Below are 25139 nucleotides of genomic sequence, written 5' to 3' on the forward strand. Positions count from 1 at the left end.
GTCTACCCTCATTCTTGAGCCATTGTTAATACAGAACTAATATCAAATTGTAAAAGAATGGCAGATATTATTGATGAAGTAATGGACAACAAAGAAATGGTGGTCAGTCTTTATAGTGGAAGACACCAGCATTATGCCAGTATTTCAAGAGAGTCAGGGGGCATAAGTGAAAGCAGACGCTATTACTGCGGAGAAGTGCTTGGGAAACTGAAAGGTCTGAAGATGGATAAGTTACCTGGACCAGATGGACTACACGCCAGGGTTCTGAAAGAAGGAACTGTTGGGATTGTGGAGGCATTAGTAAAGATCTTTCAAGAATCACTATATTCAGCCATAGTTCCAGAGGACCAGAAAATCGTGAATGTAGCTCTACTGTTTAAGAAGAGAGAAAAGCAAAAGAAAGGAAATTATACGCCAGATATTAGGACTTCTATGGTTGGTACAATTCTAGAATCCATTATTAAGAATGAGGTTTCTGGGTACTTGGAAGCACATGTTAAAATAGGCTAAAGTGAACATGGTTTTGTTCAGGGGAACATTTCTCTTGCCTGAGAATTCTGGAGTTTTTGAGGAGGTAACAAGTAGGATAGACAAAAAAAAGTCAGTGGATGTTGTTTACTTGGATTTTCAAAAGGCTTTGATAAGGTGCCACATGTGAAGCTGCTGAACAATGTATTAGAAACATGGTATTAGAAGATTGGCTCACTGGCTGAAGGTTTAGACTTTAATTATAGAGATACAGCGCGGAAACTGGTCCTTCGGCCAACTGAGTCTGCTCCAACCATCTATCATCCCGTACACTAGCAATATCCTACACACTAAGGACAATTTACAATTTTACTTCAGCCAATTATCTTACAAACCTATATCTCTTTGGAGTGTGGGAGGAAATTGGACATAGAAACATAGAAAATAGGTGCAGGAGTACGCCATTCGGCCCTTCGAGCCTGCACCGCCATTCAATATGATCATGGCTGATCATCCAACTCTGTATCCTGTACCTGCCTTCTCTCCATACCCCCTGATCCTTTTAGCCACAAGGGCCACATCTAACTCCCTCTTAAATATAGCCAATGAACTGGCCTTAACTACCTTCTGTGGCAGAGAATTCCACAGATTCACCACTGTGTGTGAAAATGTTTTTCTCATCTCGGTCCTAAAAGACTTTCCCCTTATCCTTAAACTGTGACCCTTGTTCTGGACTTCCCCAACATCATAGAAACATAGAAATTATGTGCAGGAGTAGGCCATTCAGCCCTTCGAGCCTGCACCGCCATTCAATATGATCATGGCTGATCATCCAGCTCAGTATCCCGTACCCGCCTTCTCTCTATACCCCCTGATCCCTTTAGCCACAAGGGCCACATCTAACTCCCTCTTAAATATAGCCAATGAACTGGCCTCGACTACCTTCTGTGGCAGAGAATTCCAGAGATTCACCACTCTCTGTGAAAATCGGGAACAATCTTCCTGCATCTAGCCTGTCCAACCCCTTAAGAATTTTGTAAGTTTCTATAAGATCCCCTCTCAATCTTCTAAATTCTAGCGAGTACAAGCCGAGTCTATCCAGTCTTTCTTCATATGAAAGTTCTGACATCCCAGGAATCAGTCTGGTGAACCTTCTCTGTATTCCCTCTATGGCAAGAATGTCTTTCCTCAGATTAGGAGACCAAAACTGTATGCAATACTCCAGGTGTGGTCTCACCAAGACCCTGTACAACTGCAGTAGAACCTCCCTGCTCTTATACTCAAATCCTTTTGCTATGATCCTGGAGAAAACCAACACGGTCACAGGGAGAACGTATAATTCTGTACAGTCATTGCATAGTCAGGATTGACCCAGATCTCTGCCGTTGTAAAGAAGCAACGCTACCACTGCATCATTGTGCCATCACAGGCAAAGAATGAGAGTAAAGGGGGCCTTTTCTGGTTTGCTGCCAGTGACTACTGGTGTTATAGACAATCGACAATAGGTGCAGGAGTAGGCCATTCGGCCCTTTGAGCCAGCACCGCCATTCAAAGTGATCATGGTTCTGCAGGGGTTGGTGTTGGGTCTGCTACTTTCCACGTTATATGTTAATGATCTGGATGATGCAATTGTGACTTTGTTGCCAAGTTGGCAGGTACTACAAAGATCGTGGAAAGGGCAAGTAGTGTTGAGGAAGCAGAGAGTTCTGCAGGTTGGGAGAGTGGGCAAAGAAGTGGCGAATAGAATATAGCACAGCAAAGTGTATGGTTGTGCACTTTGGTAGAAGGAATAAAGGCATAGACAACTTTCTAAATGGGTAGAGGATTCAGAAATTGGAGATGCAAATGGACTTGGGAGGGCAGCTGCAGGATTCCCAAAAGGTTAATTTACAGGTTGAGTCGGCGGTAAGGAAGGCAAATATAATGCTAGCGTTCATTTTGAGGGGTCTAGAATATAAAAGCAAGGATGTAATGCATGTGATATTCACATTTTGTTTATCAAAGTTACCTTCATTGGCATGAGGAATATTGGTTGTGAATGTTTCCAGATATTGGTACATATTCACTCTTTTAAAATAAAATTTGTGTACATCTCCATTTCCTTGTAGCAGTTTTGATAGATGTATGTTTTTGAACCATATAACCATATAACAATTACAGCACGGAAACAGGCCATCTCGGCCCTACAAGTCCGTGCCGAACAATTATTTTCACCTAGTCCCATCTACCTGCACTCAGACCATAACCCTCCATTCCTTTCCCATCCATATACCTATCCAATTTATTTTTAAATGATAAAATCGAACCTGCCTCCACCAGTTCCACTGGAAGCTCATTCCACACAGCTACCACTCTCTGAGTAAAGAAGTTCCCCCTCATGTTACCCCTGAACTTCTGTCCCTTAATTCTGAGGTCATGTCCTCTTGTGTGAATCTTCCCTACTCTCAATGGGAAAAGCTTGTCCACGTCAACTCTGTCTATCCCTCTCATCATTTTAAAGACCTCTATCAAGTCCCCCCTTAACCTTCTGCGCTCCAGAGAATAAAGACCTAACTTATTCAACCTTTCTCTGTAACTTAGTTGCTGAAACCCAGGCAACATTCTAGTAAATCTCCTCTGTACTCTCTCTATTTTGTTGACATCCTTCCTATAATTGGGCGACCAAAATTGTACACCATACTCCAGAATTGGTCTCACCAATGCCTTGTACAATTTTAACATTACATCCCAACTTCTATACTCAATGCTCTGATTTATAAAGGCTAGCATACCAAAAGCTTTCTTTACCACCCTATCTACATGAGATTCCACCTTCAGGGAACTATGAACAGTTATTCCTAGATCCCTCTGTTCAACTGCATTCCTCAATTCACTACCATTTACCATGTATGTCCTATTTTGATTTGTCCTGCCAAGATGTAGCACCTCACACTTATCAGCATTAAACTCCATCTGCCATCTTTCAGCCCATTCTTCCAAATGGCCTAAATCTCTCTGTAGACTTTGGAAATCTACTTCATTATCCACAACACCACCTATCTTAGTATCATCTGCATACTTACTAATCCAATTTACCACACCTTCATCCAGATCATTGATGTACATGACAAACAACAGTGGACCCAACACAGATCCCTGTGGCACCCCACTAGTCACCTGCCTCCAACCTGACAAACAGCCATCCACCATTACTCTATGGCGTCTCCCATTCAGCCACTGTTGAATCCATCTTGCTACTCCTGCATTTATACCCAACAATTGAACCTTCTTAACAACCTTCCATGAGGAACCTTGTCAAAGGCCTTACTAAAGTCCATATAGACAACATCCACTGCTTTACCCTCATCAATTTCCCTAGTAACCTCTTCAAAAAAATTCAAGAAGATTAGTCAAACATGACCTTCCAGGCACAAATCCATGTTGACTGTTCCTAATCAGACCCTGTTTATCCAGATGCTTATATATATTATCTCTAAGTATCTTTTCCATTAATTTGCCCACCACTGAAGTCAAATTAACAGGTCTATAATTGCTAGGTTTACTCTTAGAACCCTTTTTAAACAATGGAACAGTACGCCAATCCTCGGGCACTATTCGAACAAAAAACTTTAAATCGCTGCAAGTTTGTTTTCAAGATGCCTTTCAAATTTCAAATCAATACTTCTGCATCCAGTTTGTCTTCAGTGTAAACCAGCATCTGCAGTTCCTCCCTATACTTCTTCATCAATGTTCTGTGGACCAGCATCCATAATTGTCTGATTATGATTTGGTGAGGCATCTTTGATTTTTTTCAGTTCAAAACATGACACAGATGCAAGGATATTGTTCTTGTTTTAATTCAGAATGTCTTTTTGCCCATTATAGCACCAGCTTTTACTATTGCAACGTTTAAGAAACATTTAGACAGGTATATGAACAGGACAGGTTTAGGGGGATATGGGTCAAATGAAGGAGGGTAGGACTGGAAGTTGGGCCGATGGGCCTGCTTCCACACTGTAAGACTTCATGACTCTTAGTATCCTTGCTGGTCATTTTAACCAATCTGAAGGAGTTTTTCAAGATATATAATTTGATAACTAAAATAAAAATTTAGAGGTAAATCTTAAGATTTGTGTAATTTGTATCTTGCTATATTTGTTCCAGTATTCTGCAGTACCTTGGGATCAATGCTGAAGGATAAATGTTTTCCTGATTCTGACACAAAGGGAGATACATCAAGAAGCAGGACAGCTGGGCTGTTCCTTGCACTCTTACACCCCCTCTGTACAATGCTAACATGGCTGAATAAGGAACAAGGCCAAAATCAAGGTCAGCAAATCAGTATTGAATCACAAAATTCTTAGTCTGTTTTGTGTGAAAGAAATTCATGATATATAAATGTTGTGGTCTCAAAAGCAATTTCAAATATGTATATATTTTTTAGTATTGAAGCCGACAGCCAATTGTTCAGGTTATTGCTCCCTGCAATTGTTTTAATTTGTCATAATTGTGAACCCTGTCTAATTTTGTTTGAAATCAATAGAATGATAATCAGATGAGCAAATTCATGCTGACATGTCATGCACCAGGCCAAGATTAAAATTTACTATTCTTTTTGTCTCAAAGAATCAATACAGAAAATGGATATTGCATGTTAGCAGTTTTATTCTTAATCTTTTCCCCTTATATAAAAAATAATTTCTGATAAATTCCATTTATTAATAGTACTAATTGAGTATCTTCCTCCCATCCATCCTACATTTGTGTCACACTTTAGACAGTAGACAATAGGTGCAGGAGTAGGCTATTCGGCCCTTCGAGCATCAATGATCATCCAGATTTGTTCAACACCAGATTCTTGTTTCAAATCAAAAGGTTGTGGTTCCATGCCTTGCTGGTACTTTTGTGCATTATTAGGCCTGAAACCTCTGTGCAATATTGAGGGAATACTATATCTAACATTTCCCCTGACCCGCATTGTAGGTCGTATCTTTCAGACAACAATTATTCCAATAAGATCAAGTTTCAACTCCTGCTGTTCTGGATTTTTTTTTCCACAATAATTTAGTTAATTTAGCTGATTACTGATGTCGCAGTTCCTAATACACAAATTGTTGGAAAGCTTCAAATTTCTTGGAGTACATATCATCAACAACTTATTTTGCACCATCCATATTGAAGCAACAGCCAAGAAAGTACACCAACGCCTCTACTACTTTAGAAGGCTTAGGAAGTTTGGCATGTCCCCAACAACTCTCATCATTGAGATGCATCACAGCATGGTTTGGGAACAGCTCCATCCAAGATCGAAGAAAATTGCAGATAATTGTGGACACAGCCCACCCAGACCATCACACAAACCAAAGGGCAAAACGTATAGAAGTGTGAAAACGTACACCTCCAGATTCAGGGACAGTTTCTTCCCAGCTGTTATCAGGCAACTGAACCATCCTACCACAACTGGAGAGCAGTCCTGAACTACTATCTACCTCATTGGAGATGCTCGGACTATCTTTAATCAGACTTTACTGGCTTTAGCTTGCACTAAACATCATTCACGTTATTCTTTTAATCATGTAATCTGTCCACTGTGAATGGCTCAATGGTTGACACGCAACAAAAGCTTTTCATTGTACCTCGGTACACGTAACAATGAACTAAACTTAAATAAACTAAACCTATCTGCCTTAATGTTCTTCAAGAGCCTCAGCACCATCTCCTTCTCGATCTCAAACTGCCTTAGCATATTTGTATTCTCCATATTGATCGCGCTATATACAAGTGCCGCTGATAGTGCAAAGAGAAAAATATCAGTGTACAGTCACTTGGGGTAGTAAATGGAAGTGTCTTGAGTGCAGTCAGTATTAAGGTCGAAGAGGTGCTGAAGGTCCTGTCACGTATGAAGGTAGACAAATCTCCAGAGCGTGATCAGAAATATCAGAGGACATTGTGAGAAGCTAGAGAGGAAATTGCAGATGCCCTGGCTGAGATTTATGAGTTATCATTAAATACTGGTAAGGTGCCCGAAGACTGGAGGATAGCACATGTTGTGTCTCTATTCATGAAGGACTGCAGGGAAAAGCCTGGGAACTACAGACCAATGAGCCTAACATCTGTGGTCAGAAAGCTACTGAGTATTTAGAGGGATAAGATATAGGTGTGTTAGATGGACAAAGGCTGATTGGGGATAGTCAGCATGGTTTTGTACATGTCTCATGAATCTGATGAGTTTTTTGAAGATGTGACCAAATAGGTTGATGATGGGAGAGCTGTAAAAATTGTGTATGTGGATTTCAGCAAGGCATTCGACAAGGTTCCATAGGGTAAGCTGCTCTGTAAGGTCAGAGTGCAAGGAATCCAAGGTGAGATAGCTGAATGGATATAAATTTGGCTTCATGGAAGGAAGCAGCGGGTGATGGTGGAAGGTTGCTTTCATCTGGCCTATGAATGGGTGCCTTGGCCTGAAAGATATGACCTACACATTTAAAAACAATATTTTCCTAGTGGACCTGCTCTATAAATATGTTTTCATTGTTAGAGTAATTTACCGCAAGTAAAAGTAAATCTTCATCTGGAGAAATAAAAGGTTTGAATTTTCAGATTCAGTTTAAAGTATATTAATAACCTAATTTAAATTAGTTTATATGAATAGAATAGGAATTAACCAAAGCTAATAATCAGGAAAGAAACAATAATGTAGACAGCTTTAGTGAGGTTTATTTTTTAATAACATTATGATTCAATTGGAAAAAATAATACTAAAAATGAATATAAATTCTGAACTGTGAGCATTGTGGAACCAAATTTTTTGCTCAATTTTAAACTGCAACGTCAGTACCTTTCCAAATGAGATAATCTTAAAGATCTTAATTAACCTGGACAGTTCTTCAATGAACCATGCTTCGTTAATTGAGCCCAGTAATTGTATATAGTGGTGCACACAGAATGGCAATTTAAGAAATTGAATAATCAATAAAAAATTAATAAATAAATCATGAGCATTTGGCAGTTATCTACTTGTTGCCCATCAACATCATGAAAAATGAACGTTTGAAATGTGTAAGGAAAAGCCTGGAATTATCAAGAGAGAGTTAGATAGAGCTCTTATGGATAGGGGCGTCAGAAGATATGGGGAGAAGGCAGGAACGGGGTACTGATTGTGGATGATCAGCCATGATCACATTGAATGCCGATGCTGGCTCGAAGGGCCGAATGGCCTACTCCTGCACCTATTGTTTATTGTCTATTGTATAGACCAGTGAGCCGAACATCTGTTGTCCAGGCAAGTTGACTGGAGAGGATTCTGAGAGAAAAGATATATAAGTATTTGCTAATGAGGAATAATCAACCTGGTTTTGTGTCCATGGGCGATTGTGTCTTAAGGATCCAAGTTTCTTTAAGAGGTAATCAAAAAGGTGGTTGAGGGCAAAGCTGTTGTGTTCGATAACTCACTGGATTCAGATAACAGTTTTGATTCACTCAGTAATTTATTACACTACTAAATAAGACACATACACTCACATATCCCCGAACGCACTTGCAAACCCCAAGTACACACCAGAGCACGCCGCTGGATGTTATGTTCAAGATCACCTGGCACCGTTTGCGACAGGGTTCAAGGCTAAGGTTCTCTCCTCGAAAGTGCGCCCAACACCAATCTTTATGGCATTTCTTATCAGAGCAGACAACGCGACTGCCCCCTCCCTGATCCAATCATAAGCCCCCCTTATCTGCAACGTTTCTGCGCTACTAGAGGCAGGGGGCGAGGGGTGGTCTACCCAACTATTGCTGTTGTTTTGTTCAGCTCACCTAGACATTGTTTGGGAACATCGACTCAAACATTGCTGTGTTTTGTTCGCCAACCCAATATTTCCCATGCACTGATCGCAGGTGCGAGGAGATGAACTTGTTTCTGTAGACCGTGGAATGTATGGCTGCTAATTAAGTTGATAACTCCATTTAACATTTTAGCTGAAATTGTCAATTTAACCCTTACACTACAAAAGCCAGAGATGTTGACTAAATGGACTTCAGCAGAGCATTTGATATGGATCCGCATGGCAGGCTGTTCTGGAAAGTTAGATCGTCTGAGATCCAGAGACAGCTAGCCGACTGGAGAGATGATTGGCTTCATGAAAGAAACCGGAGGTGGGAGTTAATTTTCAGACTGGAGGCCTGTGACTAGTGATGTGCCTCAGGGATCAGCGCTGGTCCCCATTGCTGTTTGTGCTTTATATCAACGATTGGATAAGAATGTAGAAGGCATGACAAATAAATTTGTAGATGACACTAAAGTCGGCGGTATAGTAGATATCAAAGATGGTTATCAGAAATCTTGATCAGATGAGCAAGTGTGCTGAGGAATGGCTAATGGAATTTAATACAGATAAGTGCAAGGTGTTGCGTTTTGGAAAATCAAACCAAGGCAGGACCTTCACAGGGCTCTGGGAAATGTAGATCAGAGGGATCTAGGGATGCAGGTACATGGTTCCCTGAAAGTGGCATTACAGGTAAATGGGTGGTCAAGAAAGCTTTCAGTACATCCACAGTACTGCATACATCAGTCAGGGTATTGAGTAGGTTGGGATGTGTAGGAAAAAACTACAGATGCTGGTTAAAATCGAAAGTAGGCACAAAATGCTGGAGTAACTCAGCGGGACAGGCAGCATCTGGAGAGAAGGAATGGGCGACGTTTCTGGTCGAGACCCTTCTTCAGACAGATGTCAGGGGAGTGGGTGGGACAGAGATAGAATGTAGTCGAAGACAGTAAGACTGGTGGGGGCTTGGACGGGGGAGGGGATGGAGAGAGAGGGAAAGCAAGGCCTAGTTGAAGTTAGAGAAATCAATGTTCATGCTACCCAAGTGAAATATGAGGTGCTGTTCCTCCAATTTGCGCTGGGCCTCACTCTGCCAATGGAGGAGGCCCAGGACAGAAAGGTCAGATTGGGAATGGGAGGGGGAGTTAAAGTGCTGAGCCACGGGGAGATCAGACAATAGGTGCAGGAGTAGGCCATTCGGCCCTTAAAGCATTCAATGTGATCATGGCTGATCATCCACAATCATTATCCCGTTCCTGCCTTCTCCCAAAATCCCTTGACTCCGCTATCTTTAAGAGCTCTGTCTGGCTCTCTCTTGAAAGCATCTAGAGAACCAGCCTCCACCGCCCTCTGAGACAGAGAATTCCATAGACACACAACTCTCTGTTGGAAAAGGTTTTTCCTCATCTCTGTTCTAAATAGCTTACCCCTTATTCTTAAACTGTGGCCCCCAACATCGGGAACACGTTTCCTGCCTCTAGCTTGTCCAGGCCATTAATAACCTTATATGTTTCAATGAGATCCCGTCTCATCCTTCAAAATTCTAGATTATACCAGCCCAGCCGCTCCATTCTATAAACATATGACAGTCCCGCCATCCTGGGAATTAACCTGGTGAACACACGCTGCATTCCCTCAATAGCAAGAATGTCCTTCCTCAAATTGGGAGACCAAAACTGCACACAATACTCCAGGTGTGGTCTCACTAGGGCCCGTCCAACTGCAGAAGGACCTCTTTGCTCCTATACTCAACTCCTCTTGTTATGACGGCCAACATGCCATTTGCTTTCTTCACTACCTACTGTACCCGCATGCTTACTTTTATTGACTGATGAACAAGGACCCCCAGATCCCATTGTACTTCCCCTTTTCCCAACTTGACTCCATTAGATAATCTGCCTTCCTGTTTTTGCTACCAAAGTGGATAACCTCACATTTATCCACATTGAACTGCATCTGCCCACTCCCCCAAAATGTCCAAGGCACCCTGCATCCTCTTCACAGTTCACACTGCCACCCATCTTTATGTCATCTGCAAATTTGCTAATGTTACTTTGAATCCCTTCACCTAAATCATTAATATATATATTGTATATAGCTGCGGTCCCAACACCGAACCTTGCGGTACCCCACAAGTCACTGCCTGCCATTCTGAAAGGGACCCGTTAATCCCTACTCTTTGTTTCCTGTCTGCCAACCAATTTTCTATCCATGTCAACCAGGGAGTGTTATGTAATGACCTTGAGGTTAATAAGCCATTAGGAGGCAGTGACCATAACATGATCAGGTTTAATCTACAATTGGAGAGGGAGAAGGGTAGATCGGAGGTGTCAATGTTGCAGATGAATAAAGGGGACTATGGATCCATGGGGAGGAGCTGGCCAAAGTTGACTGGAAAGATACACTAGCAGGGATGATAATGGAACAAAAATGGCAGGTGTTTCTAGGAATAATACAGAAGGTGCAGGATCAGTTGATTCCTAGGAAGAAGAAAGATTCCAAGGGGAGAAAGGTACGACCATGGCTGACAACGTAGCAAAGATGAGCGGGAAGCAAGAGGATTGGGTAATGTTTAAAGAACTACAGAAGATAACCAAAAAGACAATACGGGGAGAAAAGATGAAGTACGAAGGCAAGCTAGCCAAGAATATAAAGCAGGATAGTAAAAGCTTCTTTAGGTATATGAAGAGGAAAAAATTAGTTAAGTTCAAAGTTGGATCTATAGACTCAGGATCAGTTCCTGTGGATTGGAGGGTAGCTAATCTTATCCCACTTTTTAAGAAAGGCGGGAGAGAGAAAACAGGGAATTATAGACCAGTTAGCCTGACATCGGTGGTGGGGAAGATGCTGGAGTCAATTATATTAGATGAAATAGCCGAACATTTGGATAGCAGTAACAGGATCGGTCTGAGTCAGCATGGATTTACGAAGGGGAAATCATGCTTGACTAATCTTCTGGAATGTTTTGAAGATGTAACTAGGAAAATGGACAAGGGAGAGCCAGTGGATGTAGTGTACCTGGACTTTCAGAATGCATTTGATAAGGTCCCACATATGAGATTAATGGGCAAAATGAGGGCACATGATATTGGGGGTGGAGTGCTGACATGGATAGAGAAGTGGTTGGCAGACAGGAAACAAAGAGTAGGGATTAACGTGTCCCTTTCAGAATGGCAGGCAGTGACTAGTGGGGTACCACAAGGCTCGGTGCTGGGACCGCAGCTATTTACAATATACATCAATGATTTGGGTGAAGGGATTCAAAGTAACATTAGCAAATTTGCAAATGACACAAAGCTGGGTGGCAGTGTGAACTGTGAGGAGGATACTATGAGAATGCAGGGTGACTTGGACAGGTTGGGGGAGTGGGTAGATGCATTGCAGATGAAGTTTAATGCAGATAAATGTGAGGTTATCCACTTTGGTAGCAAAAACAGGAAGGCAGATTACTATCTAAATGGCGTCAAGTTGGGAAAAGGGGAAGTACAACGGGATCTGGGGGTCCTTGTACATCAGTCTATGAAAGTAAGCATGCAGGTACAGCAGGCAGTGAAGAAAGCGAATGGCATGCTGTTCTTTATAACACAAGGAATCGAATATAGGAGCAAAGAGGTCCTTCTGCAGTTGTACAGAGCCCAAGTGAGACCACACCTGGAGTATTGTGTACAGTTTTGGTCCCCTAATTTAAGGAAGGACATTCTTGCTATTGGAGTGCAGCGTAGGTTTACAAGGTTAAATCCCGGGATGGCGGGGCTGTCATATGCTGAGAGAACGGAGCAGCTGGGCTTGTACACTCTGGAGTTTAGAAGGATGAGAGGGAATCTCATTGAAACATATAAGATTGTTAAGGGTTTGGACATGCTAGAGGCAGGAAACATGTTCCCGATGTTGGGGGAGTCCAGAACCAGGGAAGACAGTTTAAGAATAAGGAGTAAGCCATTTAGAACGGGGACGTGGAAACATTTTTTCTCACAGAGAGTGGTTAGTCTGTGGAATTCTATGCCTCAGAGGGCGGTGGATGCGGGTTCAAGAGAGAGCTGGATAGGGCTCTTAAAAATAGCGGAGTCAGGGGATATGGGGAGAAGGCAGGAACGGGGTACTGATTGGGGATGATCAGCCATGATCACATTGAATGGCGTGCTGGCTCGAAGGGCCGAATGGCCTACTCCTGCATCTATTGTCTATTGTCAGCACCCTACCCCCAATACCATGTGCTCTCATTTTACCCACCAATCTCCTGTGTGGGACCTTATCAAATGCTTTCTGAAAGTCCAGGTACAGTACATCTACTGACTCTCCCTTGTCCATTTTCATGGTTACATCATCAAAAAATTCCAGATTGGTCAAGCATTATTTCCCCTACGTAAATCCATGCTGACTCGGACCAATCCTGCTACTGCTATCCAAATGTGCCGCTATTATAATTGACTCCAGCATCTTCCCCACCACAGATGTCAGGCTAACTGGTCAATAATTCCCTGGTTTCTCTCTCCCGCCTTTCTTAAAAAGTGGGATTACACTAGCTACCCTCCATTCCACAGGTACTGATCCTGAATCAAAAGAACATTGGAAAATAATCACCAATGTGCCTACAATTTCTAGAGCCACTTCCATAAGTACCCTGGAATGCAGACCATCAGGCCCTGGGGGTTTATCTGCCTTCAGTCCTATCAGTCTACCCAACACCATTTCCTGTCTAATGGAATTTCCTTCAGTTCCTCCATCACCCTAGATCCTCTGGCCATTAGTACACCAGGGAGATTGTTGGTGTCCTCCTTAGTGAAGACGGATCCAAAGTACCTGTTCAACTCATCTGCCAGTTCCTTGTTCCCCATAAATAATTTCACCTTTTTCAGTCTTCAAGGGTCCAACTTTGGTCTCAACTAATGTTTTCCTCTTCATATACCTAAAGAAGCTTTTATTATCCTCCTTTATATTCTTGGCAAGCTTACCTTCGTACCTCATCTTTTCTCCCCGTGTTGCCTTTTTATTTATCTTCTGTTGCTCTTTTAAAGTTGCCCAAACCTCTGGCTTCCCCCTCATCTTTACTATGTTATTCTTCTTCTGCTTTATATTTATACTGTCCCTGACTTCCCTTGTCAGCCACATTCTCGCCCTTTACTCCCCTTGGAATCTTCCTTCCTCTTTGGAATGAACTGATCCTGCACCTTCTGTATTGTTCCCAGAAACACCTGCCATTGTTGCTCCACTGTCATCCCTGCTAGGGTATCTTTCCAGTCAACTTTGGCCAGCTCCTCCCTCATGGCTCCAAAGTTCCCTTTGCTCAACTATAATACTGATTTATCCTTCTCCCTCTCAAATTGTAGCTTAAAATGTATCATACTATGGTAACTACCTCCTAAGGGCTCCTTTACCTCATGCTCCCTTATCAAATCCGGTTCATTACACAACACTAAATCCAGAATTGCCTTCTCACTGGTAGGCTCAGTACAAACTGCTCTAAAAATCCATCACCGAGGCACTCCACAAACTCCCTTTCTTGAGGTCCAGTACCAACCTGATTTTCCCTGCATGTCTACCTGCATGTTGATATCTCCCATTACCTTTACGACATGCCAATTTTAACTCTTGATTCACTTGCACCCGGTATCCAGACTACCGTTTGGGGGCCTGTAGATGTCCCATTAGGGTCTTTTTACAATTACAATGTTTTAGTTCTATTCATACTGACTCCACATCTCCTGTTTCAATTTCACCCCTTGGAAGGGACTGAATTTCATTCCTCACCAATAGAGTTACCCCACCCCCTCTGCCTACTTGTCTGTCTTTTCGATAGGAATGGTTAATTCCTATCGAAAGGTTAATTCCCATGATGGTGGTACTGTCTTATGCTGAGAGAATGGAGCAGCTGGGATTGTACACTCTGGAGTTTAGAAGGATGAGGGGGTATCTCATTGAAATATTAGATTGTTAAAGGTTTGGACACGCTAGAGGCAGGAAACATGTTCCCGATGTTGGGGGAGTCCAGAACCAGGGGCCACAGTTTAAGAATAAGGGGTAAGCCATTTGGAACGGAGATGAGGAAGCACTTTTCCACATAGAGTTGTGAGTCTGTGGAATTCTCTGCCTCAGAGGGCGTTGGAGGCCGGTTCTCTGGATACTTTCAAGAGAGAGCTAGATAGGGCTCTTAAAATAGCGGAGTCAGGGGATATGGGCAGAAGGCAGGAACGGGGTACTGATTGGGGATGATCAGCCATAATCACATTGAATGGCGGTGCTGGCTCGAAGGGCCAAATGGCCTACTCCTGCACCCATTATCTATTGTCTATTGATGTATACCCTTGAATATTCAATTACCAGCACTGGCCCTCTTGCTGCCATGTCTCTGTAATGCCCACAACATCATACTTGCCAATTTCTAACTGAGCCTGAAGCTCGTCCATTTTATTTCTTATTCTTCGCGCATTCATATACAACACTTTGACTTCGGTATTCACCTCTCCTCTCACACCGGTCACTATTGGCCCTGACCTTATTCTCTTATCCCTTCTCGAACTTTCCTTCCCATTAATTCGGGAGTCTTTTGTTTCTTTTCCTGTACTCGCTTCCCCTTTAACTCCATCTTTATACTCCCAGTTTGTCAATCCCTCCCCCCCATTATTTAGTTTAAACCCACACGTGTAGCACTAGCAAACCTGCCTGCCAGAATGTTGCCCCCCTCCAGTTAAGGTGTAACCCGTCCCTTTTGTACAGGTCACCTCTACCCCAGAAGAGACCCCAGTGGTCTATAAAGCTAAATCCTTGCTCCCTGCACCTGCCCCCCAGCCACACATTCAGATCTCTTATCTCCCTGTTCCTGCCCGAACCAGGTAGGTCAAGGCGGACTGAGCGGATGTGTTCAGTGAAACGATCGGTGAGCCTGCGCTTGGTCTCGTCGATGTACACCTGGAACAGCAGATACAGTAGATGGGTTGGAGGAGTTGCAAGTGAACCTCTGCCTCACCTGAAAAGACTGTTGGGGTCCTTGGATGGAGTCGAGGGGGTAGGTAAAGAGACAGATGTTGCATCTCATATGTTGCTGGGGAAAGTACCTGGGGAGAGGATGGTTTGGGTGGGAAGGGATGAGGTGACCAGGGAGTTGCAGTCTCTGTGCAAAGCAGCAAGGGGAAGATGGGAAGATGTGGCCAGTAGTGGGATCCCGTTGGAGGTGGCAAAAGTGTTGATAAAGTTGGGAAGATATGTTACAGTCATACAAGGTAATAGTGAGGCTACATATGGAGTATCGTGTTCATTTTTGGTCGCACTGCAAAAGGAAGGATGTCATTAAATTGGAAAGAGTGCAGAGAAGATTTATGAGGTTGGTGCCAAGGTTTAAGGTGTTCAGGTATAGAGAGGTTGGACAGGCTAGGACTTTATGCCTTGGAGGACAGAATACTGAGGGTGATCTAGAGGTGTGGAAGATCATAGGAATAGATAGGGTGAATGTACAGAGTCTTTAATCCAGAGTAGGGGAATGACGACCCAGAGGACATAGGCTTAAAGTGAGAGGGGAAAGACTTAATCAGAACCTGAGGGGCAATGTTGCACACAGAAGGTGGTGGGTATGGAACAAGCTGCCATAGGAGGTAGATGAGGCATGTACTATAATAACATCTAAAAGATATTTGGACAGGTGCATGAATAGGAAGGATTTAGAGGGATATGGACCAAATGAGGGCAGATGGGACCAGTGTGGAATGGGCATCTTGGTCAGAATGGGCATTCTGGACAATGGCCTGTTCCATGCTGTATCGCTCTGTGACTCTAAATACTCAGCAGGTCCTACATCATCTATGGAAGAAATAACAGTGTCTTAGAGTCATACAGCAAAGAAACAGGCTCTTTGGCCCAACTCATCCACATCGACCAATGTGTCCTTGCTGACCAAGATGTAACATTTCAGGTGGTGACAGCAATGGCTGAGAATGGCATTGATTCCCTGAAGTTTATTACTACCAGCATCCCCTTCCTTCTCACCACCATCTGTAGTTAAACCCGTAGAATGAACAGATTTAATTTGCATAAACTGTCAAAGCCTAAAACTTCTCTGTTAAATCAGCTGTGACACAGCTCAATGTGTAATTAGCCCCAAGGCTGAGATTCAGAATCCATTAGAACATAAGTGTATTTGTAAAGTTGATCAAATTTCCAGAATGTTTTGTGAAGCCAACTGAATTTTAACTTGAACTCTTAAGAATTCCTGAAGGGTATACTGTTTTGCAGAAGCTGTTTTCCTGCAGATAAGAAAGGAGTCACAGCTAGCTATAACACAGCAAAGAGTAGCCGGAAGCCAGAGGATGGGGAAATTTTCATAGGACAACAAAAGGAAACAAAACGGGCAATAGGGGCTGAAAAGATGAAGTACGAGGGGAAGCTGGCCAGGAATATGAAGAAGGACAGTAAAAGCTTCTTTAGATATGTTCAGGGAAAAAGAGTAGCAAAGTCAAATGTGGGTCCCTTGAAGGCAGACACGGGTGAAATTATTATGGGGAACAAGGAAATGGCAGAAGAGTTGAACAGGTACTTCGGATCTGTCTTCACGAAGGAAGACACAAACAATCTCCCAGATGTACTGGAGGACAGAGGATCTAAGGGGGTTGAGGAACGGAAATAAATTTTCATTAGACGAGAAATAGTATTGGGTAGGCTAATGGGGACTGAAGGATGATAAATCCCCTGGGCCTGATGATCTGCAACCCAGGGCCCTCAGGGAGGTGGCTCTAGAAATAGTGGATGCATTGGTGATAATTTTCCAATGATCAATAGATTCAGGATCAGTTCTGGTGGATTGGAGAATAGTTAATGTTATCCCACTTTTCAAGAAAGGAGCAAGAGAGATAACGGGGAATTACAAACCAGGTAGCCTGACTTTGGTGCTGGGAAAGATGCTGGAGTCAATTATTAAAGAGGTAATAATGGGGCATTTGGATAGCAGTAAAAGGATTAGTCCTAGTCAGCATGGATTTATGAAAGGAAAATCATGCTTGACTAATCTTCTGGAATTCTTTGAGGATGTGACAAGTAAAATGGATGAAGGGGAGCCAGTGGATGTAGTGTATCTAGACTTTCAGAAAGCCTTTGATAAGGTCTCGCACGGGAGACTGGTGACTAAAATTTGAGCACATGGTATTGGGGGTAGGGTGTTGACGTGGATAGAAAATTGGTTGGCAGACCGGAAGCAAAGAGTAGGAGTTAATGGGTCCTTTCAGAATGGCAGGCAGTGGCGAGTGGAGTGCCGCAAGGCTCGGTATTGGGGCCGCAACTGTTTACCATATATATTAATGATTTGGAAGAGGGAATTAGGAGCAACACCAGCAAGTTTGTGGATGACACAAAGCTGGGTGGCAGTGTGAACTGTGAAGAGGATGTTAGGAGGTTGCAGGGGGACCTGGACAGGTTGAGTGAGTGGGCAGATGTGTGGCAGATGCAGTATAATATAGATAAATGTGAGGTTATCCACTTTGGTGCCAAAAACAAGGGGGCAGATTATTATCTCAATGGGGTTAGGTTAGGTAAGGGGAGGTGCAGCGAGACCTGGGTGTCCTTGTATACCAGTCACAGAAAGTTGGCATGCAGGTACAGCAGGCAGTGAAGAAAACTGATGGAATGTTGGCCTTCATAACAAGAGTATTTCAGTATAGGAGTAGAGGTTCTTCTGCAGTTGTATAGGGCTCTGGTAAGACCACATCTGGAATATTGTGTACAGTTTTGATCTCCTAATTTGAGGAAGGACATCCTTGTGATTGAGGCAGTGCAGCGTAGGTTCATGAGATATCCTCTCCCTCCCCCCCCCCCCCCACCCTACATCAATCTGAAGAAGGGTTTCGGACCGAAACGGTGCCTATTTCCTTCGCTCCATAGATGCTGCTGCACCCGCTGAGTTTCTCCAGCACTTTTGTCCAGCATCTGCTGTTCCTTCTTAAACATTCATGAGATTGATCCCTGGGATGGCAGGACTGTCATATGAGGAAAGATTGAAAAGACTAGGCTTGTATTCACTGGAGTTTAGAAGGATGAGGGGAGATCTTTTAGAAACATATAAAATTATAAAAGGACTGGACAAGCTAGATGCAGGTAAAATGTTCCCAATGTTGGGCGAGTCCATAACCAGGGGCCACAGTCCTTAGAATAAAGGGGAGGCTATTTAAGACTGAGGTGAGAAAAAACTTTTTCACCCAGAGTTGTGAATTTGTGGAATTCCCTGCCACAGAGGGCAGTGGAGGTCAAATCACTGGATGGAATTAAGAGAGAGTTAGATAGAGCTCTAGGGGTTAGTGGAATCAAGGGATGTGGGGAGAAGGCAGGCACGGGTTATTGATTGGAGACGATCAGCCATGATCTCGAAGGGCCAAATGGCCTTCTCCTGCACCTATTTTCTATGTTTCTAGCTGATATAACCATATAACAATTACAGCACGGAAACAGGCCATCTCGACCCTTCTAGTCCGTGCCGAACACGTATTCTCCCCTAGTCCCATATACATGCCCTCAGACCATAACCCTCCATTCCTTTCCCGTCCATATAACTATCCAATTTATTTTTAAATGATAAAAACGAATCTGCCTCCACCACCTTCACTGGAAGCTCATTCCACACAGCCACCACTCTCTGAGTAAAGAAGTTCCCCCTCATGTTACCCCTAAACTTCTGTCCCTTAATTCTGAAGTCATGTCCCCTTGTTTGAAACTTCCCTACTCTCAATGGGAAAAGCTTGTCCACGTCAACTCTGTCTATCCCTCTCATCATTTTAAAGACCTCTTTCAAGCCCCCCCTTAACCTTCTGCGCTCCAGAGAATAAAGACCTAACTTATTCAACCTTTCTCTGTAACTTAGTTGCTGAAACCCAGGCAACATTCTAGTAAATCTCCTCTGTACTCTCTCTATTTTTGTTGACATCCTTCCTATAATTAGGCGACCAAAATTGTACACCATGCTCCAGAATTGGTCTCACCAATGCCTTGTACTGATCTTGGGATATTCCTATAGGAACAAAGGACAGAGCAATTTTCCCTTGTTCTAGTGAACAAGATTCACAAGGCCACCATGGCAGGCTCCTTCCAAAAGCTGCGGAGAAGCTGGGGTGTCGCTGGCCGGAGCCTTGTCCGGGGCACGCGGGCGGGGTTGGAGCCTCCTGGTTCGGTGGAGCCTCAGGGGTTGGAGGCGGAGCCTCGTAGGTCTGAACTCAAGCCTCGCGGGTCGGTGAAGTCTCATTGGTCTGTGGAGCCTCGCGGGTCTGTGGAGCCTCGCGGGTCTGTGGAACCTCGGGGGTCGGAATTCGGGCCTCGCTGGTTAGTGCTCGGGCCTCGCAGGTCAGTGGTGCCTCGTGGGTTGATGGAGTATTGAGGGTCAGAACTCTGGCCTCGCCGGTCAATGGAGCCTCGGGTCGGAGTTCACGCCTCACGGATCGTGGAGCCTCGTGCATTGGTGGATCCTCACGGGTCAGAACTCTGTGGAGCCTCGGGTCGGAGCTCAGGCCTCGCGGTTTCGGCGGCGGAGCCTTGCTGGGGTCGATGGAGCCTGGCAGAGCCCGTGGGGGGGGGGGTGTGGGTTGATGGAGCCCGTGGCCGCCACCTGGGTCGGTGATATGGAGCCGTCAGGAGGGGACCCGGCGGAGATAGTGGAGAGGTCGGTACGGCGGTCGTTGAGGGCGCCGACCGATTGATGAGGACGGACCACGTGGGAGTGAGGATGCCGCTGCCGGGGGGAGGAACAAAGGAGGACCCAGCGTTGGGGGACTGCTGTGAGGGTGGGAGAGAACAAAGGTGGACCTGGAGCGAGATTCTTTGTAACTTTGTCTTCCCCTACTTTGGACAAGAGCCTCTGTGCGTTTACTCGATCTGTTCCTCTCGCGATTTTGTACATGTCCAGATCAGTCCTCATCCTCATGCGCTCCAAGGAATAGAGTCCTCACTTACTCAACCGTTCCCTATAGCGCAGGCCCTTGAGTCCTGACAACATCCTTGTAAATCTTCTCTGCACACTTTCCAGTTTGACAACATCTTTCCTATACCATGGTGCCCAAACATTACTCTAAATGTGGCCTTACCAATGTCTTATATAACTGCGACATAACCTCCTAATCTCTATACTCAATACTCTGACTGATGAAGGCCAAAGTGCCAAAAGTAGTTTTGACCACCCTATCTAGCTGTGACGCCACATTTTGAAGGAAAGTATTTTATTATCCTTTGCTGTTATGAAACTGAGCTCATTCACACTATTGTTTATTTAATGATTAATTTGCAAGACTTTAATAACACATTATTTCCCTTTTTATTCTTTTTATAATCTTTAGGCTTTTTTAAATGATTACTTGAGTTATCTTTTGCTTTTTTTGATTCCTTTGTATTGACCATACAGTGACCTTAAACTTTCATCCTGCACTCTCCATAAAAAATTATCTAGTTTAAAATGAAATGCTATTGTCCATTGAGTAATTGTATTTAAATAATATTATTATTGAATTAATCTTGACTACTGAATAATTTGTGTGATATATGACAAGTAATGAAAACAAACTGAACTGCGGTGTAATTAAATTGTGCTTCCAAATCCATTTGTTATTGCTGTGTAATAAGCTTTTGTAAGTGACATCGTTCATTAAGGACGTGCAATAGAAAAACAGCTTGTGGTTGCAAAAGTAGCAATGCAACAAATATTACAGAGGTTGATTTATATGTGTATATTCAAACTAAATAGGAAAGTAATTGTTTGAAGGAAAGTTCTTTTTTTCTAATGAATTATAGATGAACTTGAGCCTAACATTTCCAAATTTGCTGTAGGTAATCTAACACTGTATAATTTAACAATGTAGGGAGCGCTTGCTAACTATAGTATAATGTTAATGTAAAATTTGTTCACCCAGTAGATGTAGCAAATAAAGGACTTGCTTAAAGACCTTTTAATCTGGAAGAATGAACGTATAACCTGGTGAAAATTAGTTCAGAATCAGATTCCACCTTTATATTTTTAGTATTTGTATTTTTTTTAATATACGTAATAAAAATAAGCAGTTATAGCAAAATTGCGATATTAGCCAGTTAATAGAAAGTACACCAACACCTCTACTTCCTTAGACAGCTTAGAAAGTTTGGAATGTCCGCAACAACCCTCAACAAATTCTATGAATGTGCTGTAGAAAGCATTCTATTGGAACATATCACAACATGGTTTGGAAATAGCTCCATCCAAGACCGCAAGAAATTGCAGTGTTGTGGACGTAACTCAGATCATCCCACTAAAGAACCTCCCTCCCAAACACTCCATCTACATTTCACAATGCTTTGGCAAGGCCACCAGCATAATCAAGGACCAGTCCCACTCCCTCTTCTTCCCGCTATTTCATTTTCCATCCGGGGAAAAAGGTTCTACTATCTACCCTATTATACCTCTTATAATTTTACATACTTCTATCAGATCCCCCTTCAACCTTTGGCATTCCAGAGAAACACAATGTAAGAGTATCCATCCACTACCTGTGGTTAATACCCCCTAATCCAGGTATTATTCTGGATTAGTAAACCGTCTCTGCACCCTTTCCAAAGGCTCCCATGCTTTCCTGTAATGAGGGTGGGTTTCTTCTATGTGCTTTGGTTTTCCTCCCACATTCCAAATACGTGCGAGTTTATAGGTTAATTGGGTCCTGTAAAATTGCCCCTAATGTGTAGGGCCTGCAGGCCGCCTACAGGACAGAGGTAGAGAACCTGGTGAGCTGGAGCCGTGAGAACAACCTGATCCTCAACGCAAAAAAACAATTGAGATGATCCTGGACTTCAGGAGGAGACCGAAGACCTTCGTCCATCAGCCCTTCACCATTAACGGCGAGACAGTGGAGGCTGTGCAGAACATCTGGTACCTCGGTGTCAACATCAGCCACGACCTGACCTGGACCGTCAACACCACGGCGACGGCCAAGAAAGGACTTCAAAGGCTTCACTTCCTGAGGTGCTTGAAGAGGGCACGTCTCCCACAACAGCTGCTGGTGAGCTTCTACAGGTCAGCCATTAGTCAGTTCTTACATACTGCATCACAGTATGGTACTCTGGCTGTACCGCAGAGAACAGGAAAGCTCTCCAACGCGTCATTAAGACTGCTGAGAGGATCACTAGCACCCAGCTCCCCAGTCTGGAGGACATCTACCGGACCCGCTGCATCCGGAGGGTCAAGGGCATCATTAGAGACAGCACACACCCTGGACACTGTCTCTTCACCCTTCTGCCCTCAGGAAGACGATACAGGATACTGAGCGCCCGCACGACAAGACTGAAAAACAGCTTCTACCATAGAGCTGTGACACTACTGAACTCTATCCCCCTCCCACATTGATCCCCCCCCTCTCTCTCACACACCCGCCAATACTCCTGTATGTTTATGGTTATAGTTAAATTTTTTAATAGTTCTTTTTTTTTTATTTTTTTTTTATTTATTTATTTTTTTTTAAATTGTATTTTTATACTTATATTCCTGTGCAGCTGGAGGACTGCTCCAACAGAATTTCGTTGTCTTGTACAATGACAATAAGATTATCTATCTCTTTAAAACTAAAATTAAACTAAATTTAGATAAAATATGTTGAGCAGGGTTGGGAACTATTTAGTATCAGAGAGGATCTGCAGGATTCAGAAACTCATTCCTGCTCAACCACAAACATTAAGACTTTTAGTACCACTAACACCACAAATAAATTGACCTGGCTATTCCCTTTTCTACCTTCTGGGAGAAAATACAGGAGCTTGACAGCTCAGATGTCCAGACTTTAGTACAGTATCTTACTCACTATCTGACTCCTGAACCAGTCATCTGGGACTGGGACAGTATTCCATGGAGCGCATGACGATGAGGGACGATCTTATAGAGGTGTATAAATTCATGAGATAAATAGAATGGTCCAGAGTAGGGGAATCGAGGACCAGAGGATCTTTTGATGTAATAGGAATCTGAGGGGTAATTTTTTCATACCATGGGTGGTGGGTGTATGGAACGAGCTGCCAGAGGAGGTAGTTGAGGCTGGAACTATCCCAACATTTAAGAAACAGACAGGTACATGGATAGGACAGGTTTGGAGAGATATGGGCCAAACGCAGGCAGGTGGGACTATATTGGGTGGTGTGTGCAAGTTGGGCCAAAGGGCCTATTTAAACGTTGTATGACTCCATAACCTCTTTCACACCCCATTCCTCAAGATGCTGCCAAGTACTCTTCCTCATAACGCTACCTCTTTTGGCTATTCCATTATTGTGCGTTAATATTCTTTTGCACTAAGATTTTGCACTGCAATACTGCACTGTTCTGCTGTTTTGCACGTTGTATCTATTGTTGTACTTATCATTGCTGTATGTACACTGTTTTCACTGTGAGCTTCATGTGAACATGTAATTTCATTGTACCCTGGTATATATGACAATAAACTAATCTAATCATTTCTCCTTTGAAATTACATTTCACAGTGAAACATCAGGCACAGGAATAGAAAATATTAATCCAAGCCTGTCTGACTTTTTGGCAGTAATATGGGACATTTAAAAGCCTGCTGAGCTATTGATTCACATAAATGAATGTGCAAGGTGTCTACCAGATACTCAATGACAGATTATCTATTCTGCAGTGAAGAAACAACTTGCCAATTGTTGAAGTTCAATTCCAAAAATGCAAGCAGAAACATGGATCAGATATTTAATCGAATTCCAACTCCATTGTTAAATTCAACTGTGTTCAAATCTTTGAATTAGGGAAATAGTACAAGATTTCCAAGAGCCTGAGTTGAAGCAGATAACCTCAGTATATTTGGGCAGGACAGTGGCATAAGTAGAACTGCTGCCTCACAGCATTAGAGATCTGGGTTCAATCCTGACCGCAGATAATGTTTAATGTGTAGGTAGACAAAAGTGCTGGAGAAATACCGCGGGCAGCATCTATGGAGCGAAGGAAATAGGCAACGTTTCAAGCCGAAACCCTTCTTCAGACTGATGTAGGATCGGGGGGCAGGAAGAAGAAAGGAAGAGGAGGAGCCAGAGGGTTGAGGGAGAGCTGAGAAGGGGAGGAGACAATAAGGCCTACTGGAAATTGGAGTTTAATGTGTAGTTTGCATATATTCAGGATCTTGGTGAGACCGCACCTGGAGTATTGCGTACAGTTTTGGTCTCCAAATCTGAGGAAGGACATTATTGCCATGGAGGGAGTGCAGAGAAGGTTCACCAGACTGATTCCTGGGATGTCAGGACTTTCATATGAGGAAAGACTGGATAGACTTGGCTTGTACTCGCTAGAATTTAGGAGATTGAGGGGGGATCTTATAGAAACTTACAAAATTCTTTAGGGGTTGGACAGGCTAGATGCAGGAAGATTGTTCACGATGTTGGGGAAGTCCAGGACAAGGGGTCACAGCTTAAGGATAGAGGGGAAATCCTTTAGGACCGAGATGAGAAAAACATTTTTCACACAGAGAGTGGTGAATCTCTGGAACTCTCTGCCACAGAAGGTAGTTGAGGCCAGTTCATTGGCTATATTTCAGAGGGAGTTAGATGTGGTCCTTGTGGCTAAAGGGATCAGGGGGTATGGAGAGAAGGCAGGTACGGGATACTGAGTTGGGTGATCAGCCATGATCATATTGAATGGCAGTGCAGGCTCGAAGGGCCGAATGGCCTACTCCTGCACCTATGTTCTATGTTTCTATATTCCTGAGACCTGAATGTTTCTTCCAGGTGCTCTAGTTTCTTCCCAAAAGGCATATAGGTTGGTGGGTTAATTTTTTGTTTAGTTTAGAGATACAGCACGGAAACAGGCCCTTCGGCCCACCAAGTCTGCGCCGACCAGCGATCATCCTGCGCACTAACATTATCCCACACACACTAGGGGCGATTTACAATTATACCAAG

At 43.4% G+C, this 25139-nt stretch overlaps 1 protein-coding gene across 5 annotated transcripts in view; it reads left to right on the top strand.

Annotated features, from left to right (window-relative positions):
- ccdc142 (coiled-coil domain containing 142) overlaps positions 1-25139 on the top strand; it is a 124774-nt gene that overhangs the window by 59898 nt on the left and 39737 nt on the right. For 4 of the 5 annotated variants that reach the window (XM_033034639.1, XM_033034625.1, XM_033034632.1 and 1 more), the window contains one exon: positions 4612-4776. The exons of the other annotated variant lie outside the window; for it this stretch is intronic. In XM_033034639.1, the coding sequence (XP_032890530.1) occupies positions 4612-4776 (165 nt within the window). The remainder of the gene's footprint in view (positions 1-4611; positions 4777-25139) is intronic. 5 annotated transcript variants of the gene reach the window in all.

The sequence above is a fragment of the Amblyraja radiata genome, chromosome 1 (genome assembly GCF_010909765.2).
Source record: "Amblyraja radiata isolate CabotCenter1 chromosome 1, sAmbRad1.1.pri, whole genome shotgun sequence".
NCBI lineage: Eukaryota > Metazoa > Chordata > Chondrichthyes > Rajiformes > Rajidae > Amblyraja > Amblyraja radiata.